A 15,295-nucleotide genomic window follows, 5' to 3' on the forward strand; every position below is an offset into this window, starting at 1 on the left:
AAAAAGCCTCTAAATTTTACAGTCTACATGGTCTCTGCAATGCAGCACCTCCCATGAATTTGACCTCGATGTACTCTTAGGTTCCTACAATGCATGGCTTTTACTTAGAATAGCAAATAACACTAAATAGCCATCCCCATTGCGATGCTGTTTATCATTAATGAGTTAGTATGCATTCTTATTAGTTATTATCCTCTCTCAAGTCTCAGTTCACGAAAACGACCATTTCAACCGACTATGACATGACAAGAGACTTCATAGCCCAGTGACCAGACTTAATCAAGTCTGGTATGGAACTTAACATACCGGTATGGAACTTAACACTTTTTAGAGAGCTATAAGTAGTTTTTTAGTATAACGGCCAAAGAGAGGATTTAAAGCTATGCGAAATGTCAGCGGATATTTTCTAATAGAGGAAGATCCGTAGCGGGATGAATGAAACCCTTGTACCAGCGAGGGTAAAAGTGACCGATAAATGTCCACCCCTGACTGTATGACGTCACATAGATGATTGACGTCACATTCCTCTGCAGCCCACCACAAAAATGCTGAGCTGGTTGTCATCACCTCCCGCCCCGCTATCGTCCAATCTACGGCCTCGTAACCCGTAAATATGGATGTAGTTGCGTCTACATTCACAAACAGCGCCTAATTTTATTCTACAAGAGCAACCCAAGCAATTAGCATAAAGCAAAAACACCCAAAAAAAGCTGTTTGTACCCTAAAGAAGCTGCGGTTGGTGACTGTCAAGGACGATAGCTTAATGCCTCGCTGACTGTTGTGGGTTTTCGCTAGCAAACTGCAAAGCGTTGCTTTGCTACACAGTATGGTTGCGAAAATGGACCGACCCGCGGCCGCAAAACTACTCTCATACTCTCTACTAACTACTCATCTCTTATTGACCGGTAGACAAATAATTACACGCTTTTACCCACGAAAATGTCTATTGTACAAATAGAAAATATGTAGACAAGCACACCTTTTAAAACATTTCTATCAGCGAGTTAATCATAAGTTTAACTCGTAAATGCATGACCGAATGAAAACAGCCATGTATCCTCTAGGCCGTCTTGTAAAACAACATATAACGTTCTAGGTATGCAACGATAACAGAAACATCACAATATTCCACCATGAAAGCACGAACATTTTGTCAGACTTAACTATATACGGATATCGGTACATGCATATAACATTTGATTAACTCAGCAGGTGGTTCCATGATCCACATCAATTTATGAGCTATTGAACATCTGTTCTTTTTCTGAGGATGCCATCGAGTGAATTCTTAATCAATAGGCTCTGAAATAAACAGTTCGATGGGTACTTTGTAAGGGATGCTACGTCTAGCAAGTATCGTTCTCTCTTGAGTGCGAACTATAGCAACACACGCTGACGCATATATGCCTCTATGAAATCCACTGTCGTATATAAGTAACACAACATGTTGACTTGTTCAATGTTCGTCAACATGATTGCAGCACTTCATGTCGACACCTAATTCGCAGCTTGTACATTTGCCATATTTCACGCTCATCACCTTCAGGCTTCAAGCACTACAGACTATAGAGAAAGGAACGCATTGTAAGAAAAATGTCATGGTAAAAACAAACTTATTACAACGGAGAGCGTCTAAAGGCAGAGGCCGTGTGATCAGACGAGCTGAAACACACTGACGGGGCAGGCCGAGTAGTACTCGTCGCAGCGTCCCACCGCCCTGCCGCGCTCCTCTGCCTTCTTGTACTCCTGCATCCGCTCTCCCTCGGTCGGCTCCATCGTTGTCCTGGAGAGAGGGCACAGGTCAGGTCAGGACACAGGTGACAGGTCCCACGTCAGCTCACAGGTCACGGATCATAGGAATGATGCTACAATGCGGGTCACCGGCTACAGGCTACAAGCCAAATGACAGGTCGGCTAATAGGTCCGGTCACATAAAAGTAAGTGAAATGTCATTCATAATCGCCTTCTTACTTCGCCTCGGGCAATAAGATATGGTTCTTTTTTCACCCTCGGGCTAGTTCGTTTTTTTTCACCCTCGGGCAAAGTTAATGACCGATGTGGCGCCACATCGGGCATTAGCTTTGCTACACAAAAGAACGGCCTTCCACCTTCCTGGGTGTCATTACATACACGGTCAGCCCTCGTGCCCGTGTCGTGTCCACCGACCAGTGCAGGCCGCCGATGCTGGCCGCCTCACCTGAGCACTGTGTTGAAGATCTCCCCCATGAGGCCGGCGTCCTGCACCGGGGTCTCGGCCACCTCACAGATGGTCCGCAGCACGCACATCTTGCCGTCCAGGCCGAACCTGGCACAAACACAGGGTGAAAATATGAAGGCACGTCCCATTCTTGCCTAAACTATTGAAGTGCAATACGCATAGAAACCTGCTTCTTAGCGTCAACATCGCCAAAATCGTGCGTTTCAAATACGTCGATTTCTATAAGACACAGAAGTGGCAGGAGCAAAATCATTAATAGGGCTATATCAATTGCTATTGACCCCTCTGGCTCTGCAACAGAATAGTGATGGCAGAAACATACTGAAGACGCAAAAAGTAACTATCCTCTGGATTGCAATTGCAATCATGTAAACCGCTGACCGCCGCTCCTGTTGTATCTCTGCGAGACTCACTGCGAGATGAAGGTCTCGGCGTACGAGTACATGCTGGCCTTGTCGTCATCCAGGCTTCGTCGGTAGTAGGTATAAGAGTCGTCTCCCTCCTCGCCGTCAGTGGTCTTGTAGCGCGCCGGGTCCGCCGAGGCCGTCGGCAGCGCGAAACTCAGCGGGACCTCCACGTTCAGCATCGAGCCTGGCGAAATATAGTGGCGAGTGAAGAGCCAAGCGATTGTAAAAGCGCATTTCTAGACAAAGATGCTAATTTCTATAAGCAAATCTTTGAATTTAGTGCGTCAGAAGTGCTTAAACCGCTAGTCATCCAAAAAACATACATTAATGACTTGATGACAATGCTCGCCACTTTCCGTACAACCGTTTTCAGGATGCGAGTTCGTTTACTGGCATGCGGGCCGGATACAAATGTCTGTCGAATAGTGCCCGAAGCAAGCTCACCAGCAGAGACGAGTCCCGGCAGCGGCATGGTGAACTTGGGCGTCAGGATGAAGGTGGCGCCGGCCGGCAGCGGTGCGAAGAAGCGCCTCCTCCGGGAGAGGGAGCGCGCAGACAGGTCTGTGCCGTTGCCACCCACTCGGCTGAACAGCTCAGCGTCCGCCGGCACACCTGGGTGGGCGGCTGGGGGCCGAGAGGGGGTCAGAGGGGGCATAACGGGGGACAGAGGGGGCCGGAAACATGTCAGAACAGATTATCATAATCCAAAATTGTCGAGATTTAAAGTTTAAATTTGAATGACAGTTGCGAACAGAGCGATTGGAAGCATGGTAAAGTATGGTTCGTCTGACATGCATGCAATCTCATGAAATGTCAATATTTGAGATTTGACAAAGAAAGGCCTGACTTGGAAGGCTTTCAAAGTAATAGGCAAGTTGTCGAGAGAGTCAACGTTTCATCCCACTGTCGTCTGTCCCATGTGACCGAGCGCAAAGTAGCATCCGTCGAGTCAGCGGTCAGCGAGGTCGAAGCTGACTGGAGTGAAGTTGATTGTGGTCTTGGAGTCTGAGGTCACTGTTAATAGAAGCGGCTCAGTCAGACTCAGACTTCACAAAGAACAGCTCACGTCCCTAGGCAAAATTGCGTGCTGGTTAGTAAAGCCGTCAACGTTTGTGATGTAGGCTACCTATGCCTATTGCATACGGTCATAGGAAATAGGCCGGCGTTGTGAGGTATTAACATGGGCGCAAGACGGTCTTACGGAGGTCTATGGAGGCCACTTAGATCCGCTACCCTTACGTAAGACATGAGCGGTTTAATTACAATGTAAGTACCATCTATTTGCGAAAAGTAGCATTTCTGACTGCTCAGGGTCACCCCTCAAAAAAAAGTATCATAGGCGAGCATCTTAGTCTTTCTCAGGGAACCCATGATCCCTCGGTTCTCCAAGGGAGGTCGAGTTCCCGGTGGGTCGGTCGGTCTCAGTCCATGTGTCGAGGTCCTCCTTCGGTCGGTCTCCGGTGCGCGGTCCCGGTCCGTCCAGGTGGCGCTGAGGTCTGCCGTCGAGTGGTCTAGGCTCCACTGTCGTCTGCAGTCGGGTGGCCCAGGGGGCGCTGAGGTCTGCAGTCGAGTGGCGCTTTCGTCTGCTGTCGCGTGGTCCAGGTGGCGCTGAGGTCTGCGCCGGCCGCTGGCTGTCTGCTGTCGCTAAGACTGGCAATTTTCGGGTCACCTGAGTCTGTGTAGAGGCCGGAGGCGTGCAGAGCGGCTGCCAGGAGGGCGGTAGCGGCGAGCATACAGCGAGCCATCTGAAAGAACAGAGAACGGTTACAGTGGGGAGGACAGGGTGGGTCAACAGCTCTTTCGTGCTGATGTGGCTCAACGAGGGAATCATCGGTCCAAGCCCCGAGGCAATTGATTGTCAGCATGTTCAGCAAGATTATTGACATAAGAGAACGGGGGGGGGGAGGGCTAGACATATGTAGCTTTACGAGGCAAAAAAAAAGAGTACCTATTACAATTTACAGGGCATTGGCAAAGGGTAACACCACTGACGTGGTGCTTCGGGGTCTCCTGTTGATGGTTTTAGAAAACTTGCAGGTCATTTGATGTGCATATAAATTATACACGGACAGACTACCTAATAATCGACAAGACGAGCCCCTGCACCAACGTTACCATGACTGACTGCACGATGACCGAGTGCAGCAATGAAACTAACGGATAGCGGGGGCAAAATAAGTTAAACTGGAAAATGAGCCCTCGCAAAATATATCGGTTTAAGCATACCTTCTCCCAGCCCGAGGGGTTTCGTCCCAACCCCACACCCTCGTCGTTCGCCCCGAATTAAGAAATCGAGCTTCTCGGAAAAGTGAGGATGTGCGCCGTTACAAGACGAAGTGAATGATTACTTCTCTTTAGATATCAGACCAGCCGGTGACCTCGGAAGTCAAGTCAACGGCTCACCTATCGGGGTACAGATTTTGATGAATAACTTCGTCAAAGATGATCGTGGGGCAACAATTTGGGGACAATCGCGTTCGCTTGTATCCATGGCAGCGTCGAATGATGTCGTTTTTGCTTGCGAAAAGCAGCTTGGGTAATTATAACCACAGGTCAACGCTAAGCCAAAGCCATACAGGTCAGAAGGCTAGTCGAGGGAGGTCGTGCTGCTAATAGTTCGATTTAGTTAGCAGCTCATTCAGCTGAGGGTTTGTTACCACCTTTTCTGATTCTACAACTCAATTTGATCGGGATCTATTGACAAAAGCTCCAATGACCCCATAAGACCTGGATGTAAGTGTCGTTAGATATAGATATAGATAGCATGAAAAGATGGCATGATAACATATCCTTAATAAGAAAAGTGCAAATATTAACCCGCGACCGCCTGGGGGGTCGGATCCGACCCCCCCTCCGTTTTTCTTGAATAACTCATGAACCGCTTGAGCTATCAGCTTGAAACTTGGCATACCTTCTCCCCCATCAATTTGACGTCTCCTGTGCAATTTTTAAGAAAAAATTTTCAATTTTTTTTTTAGATATATCGATTTTAGTGATGTAACTACATGGCGTTTTCAGTCAAAAAATGGTAAATGTTTAAAAAATCGCCAAAAATCGAGGTTTTAAGCAAATTGCAAATTAAGGACATGAAAAGACGCAGCTCAACGAGTTCTTTAAAATGGCTATCTCGGATTTTCCATAAAATGCGTTTTTTACCCCTAAAAATTCAAAAAACTATATTTTTTGGAAAACAGCTAATAAAATCCAAAATTTTGAGAATTTAAAAAAAAACGGAATATATGTTATAGAGCTCTATTAGAACATTAGATGTCCCAAATTTCAACTTTCTATCTTGATTTTTGACCCCCAAATTGTAAAAAATAGCTCCAACATGCATAGGGCATGGTGACGTCATAAGCATTTTCGCGAATTGGAGGCACTTCTGAACATCGCATGTGAAAACAAATGGCACCACTAGATTCCTGGGACAAAGCTCGTTTAGAAAAAAGCATTTTTATGTCAAAAATAAAAAGTTGAAAAATTGACTTTTTTTCTTAGCCCTCGTTTAGTTATGTATGGTATAAACGATTTTTTATGCTTTCAATGCACACTTATCACCAGCACAGTGACTTGGGGTCACATATAACCATTACCATGGATTTGGCGTGAAAAATAAGCCATAAAACATGTGTCGCACGCCCATGTAGCAGAAAGTGAAAACCGTGACCTTTCGTGACCTGACCTGACCTTGACCCGTACTTAGTATGACCCCTATACGCACATGGTACCTTCACTAGGTCTTTGAGGTCATTTGTGGTGAGTTTCGAGCAGCAGCTATCGATTCCGCTGTCCGTAAACCTAATCATGCAAAACCCCTGAATTTGACCTTTGAACTGACCTTGACCCGAAAGTTGACCTCAATCTTAAAATCTTAAGAGTGCTTTGGGAAGGTCTCGTAGAGACCTTTCGAACGCCGCCTCGCGGGGCTCGATGCGACCATTGGTTCTCGAGATAACAGGGGGGGGTCGGATCCGACCCCCCCCCCCCCCCAGGCTGTCGTGGGTACGGAAATAGCCCAGGCGGTGCCGGGTTAATAAGAAAAGGAAACAAAATAGTGTTTTCGAAGTTATGGTAAGTTATAATAGCGGGTTTCACGACGGCCATATGGTACACATTTGGTACACATTTGGTCAGATTTGCAAACGCCAGACAGCCCGTCGTGAAAACGGATCAATTATTTGCTGTCATATTTTTTTTTTTTACCAATTGCATTTATTCCGCAAGTTTAGGTCAAATTATCTTAGTAGCATATATCGCACGACTGTTTCAATTTCAGTTAGGTTTGTTAATTTGATTCTCTTCAGCGAAATATTTTTAATAAAATACTACCAATTGAAATAAGATAAGCTGAAAAATGAAAATACATTTATGTAATAGTTAGAACCCACTGTCGGGCTTCGTAAAATTCACCCAGCGCATAGCTGGTGAATTAATCGAGGCATATCATGAAAACACATTCTAAAGAGCTTTAAATCAGTTGGCATTATCTCTAAACAAAGAGAAGATTTGCTGTTACCAGGACCATACCTCAACACTTACCTACGATCTAAAAAGAAGTTACGATATAAATAATACACGAATGCAATATCCTGGGTAGCTGATTTTAAAGCTCGATGTAAAGGGCACTGACCAAAGATTTGATGTGAGCGGCGCTAACTTATGCAAGCTGTCTTTAATCTTTACGAGCTGCGAGTTTCTTTCAATATCATGCATCGTGACAAAAGATAAAATGAGTGCATACGTACACTGATACACTCATTCTATCAATCATTTATCGATAGATGAATGAGGCTTTCCTCTTACCTTTCGGGCAGTAGATTCCAATGCGTCCCTTTGCGCAGCGTTATCAGTTCGGTATCGGTCACTGGGACACTGGCGGCACCGGTGCACGACCGTCGGAAGGTGGGATGCTACTGCCTCCCCTCGGGTCGTGACTCTATTTATGTCGGCCGTGACATGAACACCTTTCGCGGCGCCCACCTCAAAGGGGCCGCCCGGCGGACCCAGCGGGACCGCCCCCGCCCCCGCCCTCCGGCGCGGCCGACCGACCCTCAGCCGCCACCTTACGCAAAGCGGACCGCCAGCCGGTCCTCATTCAGTGGACGGCGCCGAATTGTTCGCCGCCGGTCGAGTTTCGACAGGCGGCAGCAGCCGGCCCGAACGGCTGTGTTGGACGCCCGGTGTCGGTCGCGGGTCATCTCCCTTCAGACGGCAGGCGGGCGACCGTCTGAAGATGAGCTCTGCGTCTCGTGCGGCGCGCAATGGGTCAGGCGTCATGCCCCGGTACCCGCACCCCGCGGCCTTGAGGTCGCAAGAAACACCGCCTGTTGCGGCAAGGGATGCAGCCATTATAAACATGGCATCTGCATTCTCCATACGTTTGACATATTTATTCTGCACTCAGAAAACACTTTGAGAACATTTTTGAATAAGGGCTCATATGAGTGCCAAAACAGGGCTCAAATCTGTATGATTTTAAAATCGGGATCAGTTAGGCGCCCTTTTCGGGCTCAAAGTACATTAGCCCCGAAAGCGGCATCAGTTCGTCTTCCTTTTCGGGCTCAATTCGAGCTGCGTTTTAGGGCTCCATACGACATTCCGCCATTCCGTCTTTTGCTGTTTTCAGTGCGATGTGTTGGTGCAGGGTATATTGAGTGAAGGGTAGGACGAACTTTGGTAGGAATTTCTAGTATAACTACTAGAAAACCTACTATATGTGGTCGGAACTAGCAAAAAGTTAGTTTAAACTAAAATATGGTAGCGCTTATGGTTGGCAGTCGTGACGCGCACGTGACATTCATTTCTTGAATTTCTTAAATAACAGGTTTTAGTGGCCGGTTAGTGGGCAGATACATTCAATAATCTATTAATAATTGATTATGCAAGCATTCAAGATTCTACATCATTCAATTCTAGCCGAAATCACATGGCGCTCCCAAGATTCGAACTCACGACCCTTGGATCCGTAGCCCGATACGCTACCGACTGCGCTACCGAGGACCGCGCGCCGACGATCGGAGAGGCGGATCGCGGGTGCTGGCGTGCAGAGAAATCTTTACCCTGTACGCCGTAGAAGATCGGCTGGGTTTCGTGAAAAATGGTAGAGGAATTGTCGAAAGAAAATTCATCGATCTATCATTTGAGACAAAGAACCATTGATTCCTTCAAAGGTTGACCGAGATATCGCTCGCCGAAAACAGGCCATTTAACATGTAAACCCTATGGGCTGGTAGGAAATGTACGCCGTGGAGCAGCAGTGCTACCAACTGACTTTGGCGGGGGCCGTGTTGGTGTACCTACCGCCGTGATTTCAAAATGAATGGTAAGTTATTAGTTATCAGTTAGGTATCGCTATCTTTTAGAAAAAATCAAGATGTTGATGCTCATGCCATTTTAATCTCTTATCAATTAAAATTGTGGTGGCATTTGTTCAGAAAAGGTCTGATCTACAATTGTGGCGCCGTTGATACGAATACGCACGGGTTTGATTATTCGTTTTTCTTGTATTTGCGCCACATGAAAGCATCATATCTGGATTCAGGATGTCAAATAGTGTAAGAATGTGCAAAAATTTTGTCTGGTTCTTCGTGATGATGTGATTGAAGCAATGCTTTCAAGGGTAGGTAAGGATTTTGTTACTTGTTCGTAATGGTTATCTTGATGCTCAACTAAAATTAATCCTAACCTTGCCTACTAACCTATTAAGTTAAACTTAGTACCAATACCTACCAACCTACAACCTATTTGGATCTTTCATATACTTATAACATGGTGCTGCTTCTGCTAACATGCTGCGGAATGCTGGTTGACATGATGGAATGCTGGTATGACAGTGTTCCATGTTTCAGAATTTTAGGTGAATAACCACACATGATGGGGAAAATGTTTTCATCCTAAAAATATGACAAGTGGCTTTATTTCATCTTTGCTAAAAAAATATGTCAAAGGTTTGATTCAACAGCCAGCTGCCAGGTTACGCATGACTTGACAGTTGATGCATCTACTCTACATCATTTCATTTCAGATCCTGTGAAGGTTCTGACAAAATCTGAGGTAAAAATGGCATTATGCAGTTTTGCGGAAAGACTAAATCTATCTCATTTTGTCTTCAGATTTTTTTTATTGGGACACCCAATTGAAATCCAATTTTAGAACACTGTGACACCATGCCTGTGTGCCAAGTAAGAGGAAGGGTCTACAAGTATACATCAAGATAACCAATTATGGACAAGTTGAGACTTGAGTCATGAGCTCTTATTTGTGGTTACAATACCTTCAACTGCATGATTTTGCACAACTTCCATACAGGCATCCAGACTGGAAAAGGTTCAAGTCCATACTTATTCTGGTGCTTGAATATGGCAGTTCAAAGATGGAAGGCATATGATGCTACAAAATGAAAAAAAAATAATTCAACTTACAAAAAATAGGTATTCATATCTATCCTAAACTAAACTAACCTAAACTTACCTAACCTAATCCAACCCAACCCAACCACCCCAACCAGCCCAGCCCAGCCCAGCCCAACCCAGCCCAGCCCAGCCCAGCCCAGCCCAGCCCAGCCCAGCCCAGCCCAACCCAACCCAAAACCTACAGTCTAAAACCTAGAGCTAAAACCTGCAGCCCAAACTGGAAAACATCCATATGGTACGCCGGACGCCCGTGAAGCCGTCATGCGCCGAAGTTCGGCGCAAGCTATTTTGCAATTTGCGCTGAAATTTCTGCATTATTTGCGCCGAAGGTTAGTGCCCTTTTGCGTCAAAATTAAGCCACTTATACAAAAAGCACGTTTACATCTGCTGGCCAAGGTTTTATAAACCAGACAGAACGCTCTGGGCCTTAACCACTCCTGACTCCCATGTTTGAGCGTCCAAATTAGTTGATGTTTCCATGGAAGCTGAATACCACAATACGTGTAGCGCACTGTAGCATCGTGCCGTGAAATAAGGCTCGGGACGGAAGTTCCGGGGTCACAAAAATTGGTGTGGCGGTGTTGTCGCGGCTGGCGGGCTCCAGCAAGGGGTTTAAGTTTACGACACCACTCTTGTTTCAGGAGAGGTGTCAGCGATTCGAGACTACTTGGGCATGCGGGCAGCGGGGTCGGCGTGGCTGCCTGCGGCTGCGGCCACACATCTTGGCGTCCTGGAGGCGGAGATGCTGATGGTGGCATGAGTCATCACTGGCTGCCCGATTTCCATGCTCCAAGACTCGCCGTGAGGGCCGAGGCGGGCGTCGTGCCGATGGAGAGATGAGGAGGGATGCGCTGGCATCGCGCCTACTGGCGAAGGCGCTCTCCCTCCCGTCGGAGGACCCGCCGCGTCGTGGCGGAAGCCCCCCCTCCAACCGTGACTGAAGTCAGTGACCGGCTGGAGAGAGCGCGGGGGAGCGGTGTGGGACCACTGGAGTGGCGCTGCCCGCCGAGGCGCGCTTATCCACGAGACTGCCCCCGTAGACGCCAACAGACGGCGTCACGGTCCACCTGGACCTGCTGCCGATCGGGGCGTCCGCGACAGCGAGGAGGAGTGCTGCGGAGGCGTGACTGGGAGCGCTCCCCCAGCGTGCGACGTGGGCCTGGGTCGACGGGTCTGCGACCGGGGGAGTAATAGGAAGGCGGCGCTGGGGTCCTCACCGAGCACCCAGACAGTACAACATTGGTACTGCGGGAGGCGGCGGGGAGGATTTGCTCCATTTACCGATCTGAGATGGTGGCGCCCAAAACGGCAAAGCAACATCTCCTGAAGCACCCGTCCTTCGAGGAAGACCCCATAATCATTTGCTCCGACTCGCAGGCGTCGCTGGCGACGCCACGAGGTGGACAAGTGGCCCAGACACACCCCCCCCCCCTCATCCCCTAGGTGCCGCCATCTGGGAGTATATGATGGCCCTAGTGGCTGTAGGGGGCCGAAGAATCCACCATAGAAGGAGGGCGGCGATAGCCCGATTAAGCTGGGCGTCCAGTGGAGCCTCGGCTCTATCATGGGCATTGGGCAAGGACTCTGCGAGCACCCCCGTCTCCTCCATCTTCGACGGCACTCCAGTCAGAAAGCTGTCCCCACCCGAGTTTCCCAGCAGCATGGGCCACATGAAACCGAACAGCGCCGAGCCGCTCGACGCTGAGGACCAGGCGAGAGTAACAGTGAAAAGGTGAAACGCTCGAAACGGCGCGCGCCGCCGGCCGAGGGCGCCGAGCCGGCCCAGGCCGGCTGCGGGTCAAACAGAAGCCGTCTCCGCGGCGGCCGCCCAGTGACAGCGACTCGGACTGACGTCGAGGCACCGCTGCCGCCTCCGCCGACCAACCCGCCGCCCAGCAAGGGCAGTTTGAAGGCGGCTGCGCCGGTGAAGGTGGCGCGGCCTGGCAGGGGCCGCGGCCGGCCCACTCCCAGCTACCCGTCCCGCGAGGTGCTCAGTACCACCGACTCGTCCGATTCTGAGGCAGCGCCGTCGGCGGGCCGCCGCCAGCAGTGACGACGACCGGCTGGCGGCGTTCGCGCGGGACTTGTCCGACTCCTGGTACTCGGACTTGCCGCCCAAACTGGACGCCGGCGGCGTGAGCACCAGCAACGCCAATAAAAAGTCCACCTTCATCCGGCTCTTCTCGCACCGTGTCAAAAGGACTACGCCGCGCGGCCGGCCGGCCAACTCGAATGAGCGCAGCGAAGGGCACACGTCCCCGACGGCGGCACTGGCGCCTCCCGCCGCGCCGCTGCCGGCGTTGCTGGCAACGCCGATCCAGGCCCATCGATTTCTACTGTTTTGTTGCCTACGTGCCGCTGCCGCCGCTCAGCCAGCACAATGGCGTGCCGGTGTTGCGCTGTCGGATCGAAAAGCGGCTCGTGCAGCGGACGGACGGGTGCGGCCCGCGCGATGAGCCGCCGCCGCACACCGAGCTGCGCCGCGCGGACGTGAAGGTGGAGCTGGCAGCGGCCTGCTCAGTCCCCTCAACGGCGTCGACCGGCTCTCCGGCGATTTGCGGTCAGAAACGCCGCCGCTTCTGGGACCAAGGTGTCAGAGCGCGGCGCTGCCCGTGAGACGTTAACCCGCGCACCGACGGGGGGGGCGGATATCCGCCCCCCCCTGAGGTTTTTCGCGGATAGCGGGAAAACCGCGGCGCGTAGCGCCGCGAAATTTGGTATGACTATTCTCTCATCAATTTTACACATGGTGTGCAAGTTTGAACCTCCTAACTTTTAAGGTCAGGTCACCAGGTCACTTTGAATGACCCAACCTCAAGTCACTTTTTTGCAACTTTGTCACCGTGCCAGAGCTACAGTAGATGTCGGAGGCCTTTGAAAGTCGCAGGATGTTATTAGGTCATTAGTAGCTACAATTTGTATATCTCGGAATTTTGATGTCGGTGACCTAAGGTCAGGTCAATTTCGCGACCTCCCCATTATAAGTCAATGGGGGAAAAATCAACTCCCTGTTTTTACCACTAAAACGGGTCGGAATGGCCCCATATACCATACATGACTTCACATACGATCAACCTTCACTACCTTGAGGTCTGTTTTGCTGTTAGGCAGCTGTAAGGTCATGTGACGTCATCAAAGGTCACCAAAGGTTTTTTGCCAATAACTCCTTACAGGAACAAGATACAGCCGCGCGGATGGTCTCATTGTGTTCAGCTCGTCAAGACGCATCGAATGATATACATGATGACCTCGAGGTCACGTGACCTGAGGTCAACCTTTGACCTTGACCTTTCGAGGTCAACATATATATCATTCGATGCAGATTGACGAGAGGATCACGATGATGCCCTTAGTTTGTTCCTATCTTGACTACTTCGAAAGTTATTCGAGAAAAACCCTCTCAATATCTAGCGCCGCCATTTTGACTTTTTCGACCCCTGTGACGTCATCTTTGACCTGACCTGAAAATGACCTTAGTAAAAATTGTAGACCTTGTCCGTGCGTATCCGATGCCGTTTACCGCTTGTCGCTATCTTGCTTCGTTCTCGAGATCTCAGGGGGGGGCGGTCATCCGCCCCCCCCCCGTCGGTACTAAGTTGGCGCAGACCCCCGTCGGTGCGCGGGTTAAGTTAGCACAGGCAATGTCGTCTGCACTCCTTGCAGTTCATGTTGAATACACAACCATGTTGCGAAGTAATAGGCGCCGGGTTTTTCAGTTCATAGAACTTTTTCCCTGGCTATTACACCCCACAACCGAACACTGACACCTTGCACAAGTATGACTGTGTGTATGAATGTTAATAAATACATGAACCAATGTTGTGTTTTCGGTTCCAGTACCTTCTTTGGGCACCTCGGCAACAAGTAAGTAATCCGTTAGCTTTGCCACACCTAAGATAGGCTCCCACGTTGTTATTTGCTCCCGGGTTAACATAAACCGGTTTAACGTAACTTATGCATCCCGGCCAAAATTGGCGGTTAACTGTCCCACCGCTCGAGACTGGCGCTAGGCTGGCCGAGCAAAAAAAAAAGTTTGTCCGCGGCTTCGTCTTATTCGCAGCTGCTGGACACGGGGGAGGGGGGAGGAGGGGCTGCATCGGACGAAAAGCGGGCTCTGGTATTAACTGGATTTTTTGCCAGCTGGCGCCGTATGGTGGCGCTAGCAGAGCTTCTTACATATCAATGCTAGATATAAAAGAATGAATATTTACCAATCAATTTTTCATTTAAAGCCATTTGAAATATTTATGTCCATCCTACTACCGCGCTTAGGTATATCTAAAATTAAATACCTTTCGTGCGTCGCCAGCTGGCCAGCCAGCTGACGCAATCCAGCTTTTACCAAAGCCCCGAAAAGCGATGACGTGAGCCCTAATATTGGCTTCACCACACAATTTGAGCCCTCAAACTGGAATCAGGTGAGCTCGAAAATGGGGATCAGGCTGAAAACTGGTATCATAGTGAGACTAGTTTTAGAGCTTGACACCGATAATGGGTACTGACTGAGCTCTGTTTCTGCGATCAATGATACCGATTTAAGGGATCGTATGAGCCCATGTGGCGCTAGCTCAGAAAGTATTCTCGAAATGTGCTGTCTGTTTTGAATATGGTACATTAGCCCGAAAACTGGTCTCTGAGCCCGAAAATCGGGACACTGTTTTCTCAGTGTGGCATATGACACTGCTGTAGTCAGGGCTGCGGAGTCGGAGTCGGAGTCGGAGTCGGAGTCGGTCGGAGTCGACAGTTGTGACCGGAGTCGGAGTCGGAGTCGGAGTCGATTTTAGAAACCCGAGCCGGAGTTGGAGTCGGAGTCACCGAAAATCTGTCGACTCCGCAGCCCTGCTAGGTCTGCGGAGTCGGAGTCGGGAGTTGGAGTCGGTCGGAGTCGACAATTCTGCCCGGAGTCGGAGTCGGAGTCGGAGCTGGTTTTTGAAAGCCGGAGTCGGAGTCGGAGTCGGAGTCGCCGAAAATCCATCGACTCCGCAGCCCTGGCTGTAGTTGCGACGGAGCTGAGAACTCGTTGTTTCGTCTGCATACTGCAATTCCCATGTGCTATTATAATGCAGATTTGTGAAAACTTAAATATTCAGCAAGGTTAAACCGTAAGATAGCCTTTTATTGATCACGACACATATGTTTCTTCAGCAATGGGAATAAAAGGGGCTGCATCTCATAATATCATCGGTTACTGGCATAAGTGCGCTACAAGTCAGGCTAAGAGTTTTAGGACAATTTAGTGCATTGAAGTTCCGAAAGGA

General features: G+C 49.3%; 1 protein-coding gene across 1 annotated transcript; it reads right to left on the reverse strand.

Annotated features, from left to right (window-relative positions):
• Nucleotides 1-925: 925 nt before the first annotated feature.
• Nucleotides 926-7,552, reverse strand: LOC122379371. Its single transcript, XM_043361519.1, has 6 exons — nt 7,429-7,552; nt 4,295-4,370; nt 3,070-3,249; nt 2,632-2,809; nt 2,198-2,305; nt 926-1,783 (listed from the first exon to the last, which is right to left on the reverse strand). Exons 2-6 carry the CDS (start codon nt 4,368-4,370, stop codon nt 1,654-1,656), a joined length of 672 nt encoding a protein of 223 aa, XP_043217454.1. The 5' UTR covers nt 7,429-7,552; the 3' UTR covers nt 926-1,653.
• Nucleotides 7,553-15,295: the final 7,743 nt, after the last annotated feature.

Source organism: Amphibalanus amphitrite, unplaced genomic scaffold, assembly GCF_019059575.1.
Source record: "Amphibalanus amphitrite isolate SeventyFive unplaced genomic scaffold, NRLGWU_Aamphi_draft 000076F_arrow, whole genome shotgun sequence".
NCBI classification, from domain to species: Eukaryota; Metazoa; Arthropoda; class Thecostraca; order Balanomorpha; family Balanidae; genus Amphibalanus; species Amphibalanus amphitrite.

Bases quoted from the DNA above. Each gene is read 5' to 3' on its own strand.
- LOC122379371 (XM_043361519.1), bottom strand. From the start codon at position 4,370: ATGGCTCGCTGTATGCTCGCCGCTACCGCCCTCCTGGCAGCCGCTCTG. The intron at 2,810-3,069 runs GTGAGCTTGCTT...ATATTTCGCCAG, and splicing joins GCCGGGACTCGTCTCTGCTG to GCTCGATGCTGAACGTGGAG. The intron at 2,306-2,631 runs GTGAGTCTCGCA...TGTTTGTGCCAG, and splicing joins GCCGAGACCTTCATCTCGCA to GTTCGGCCTGGACGGCAAGA.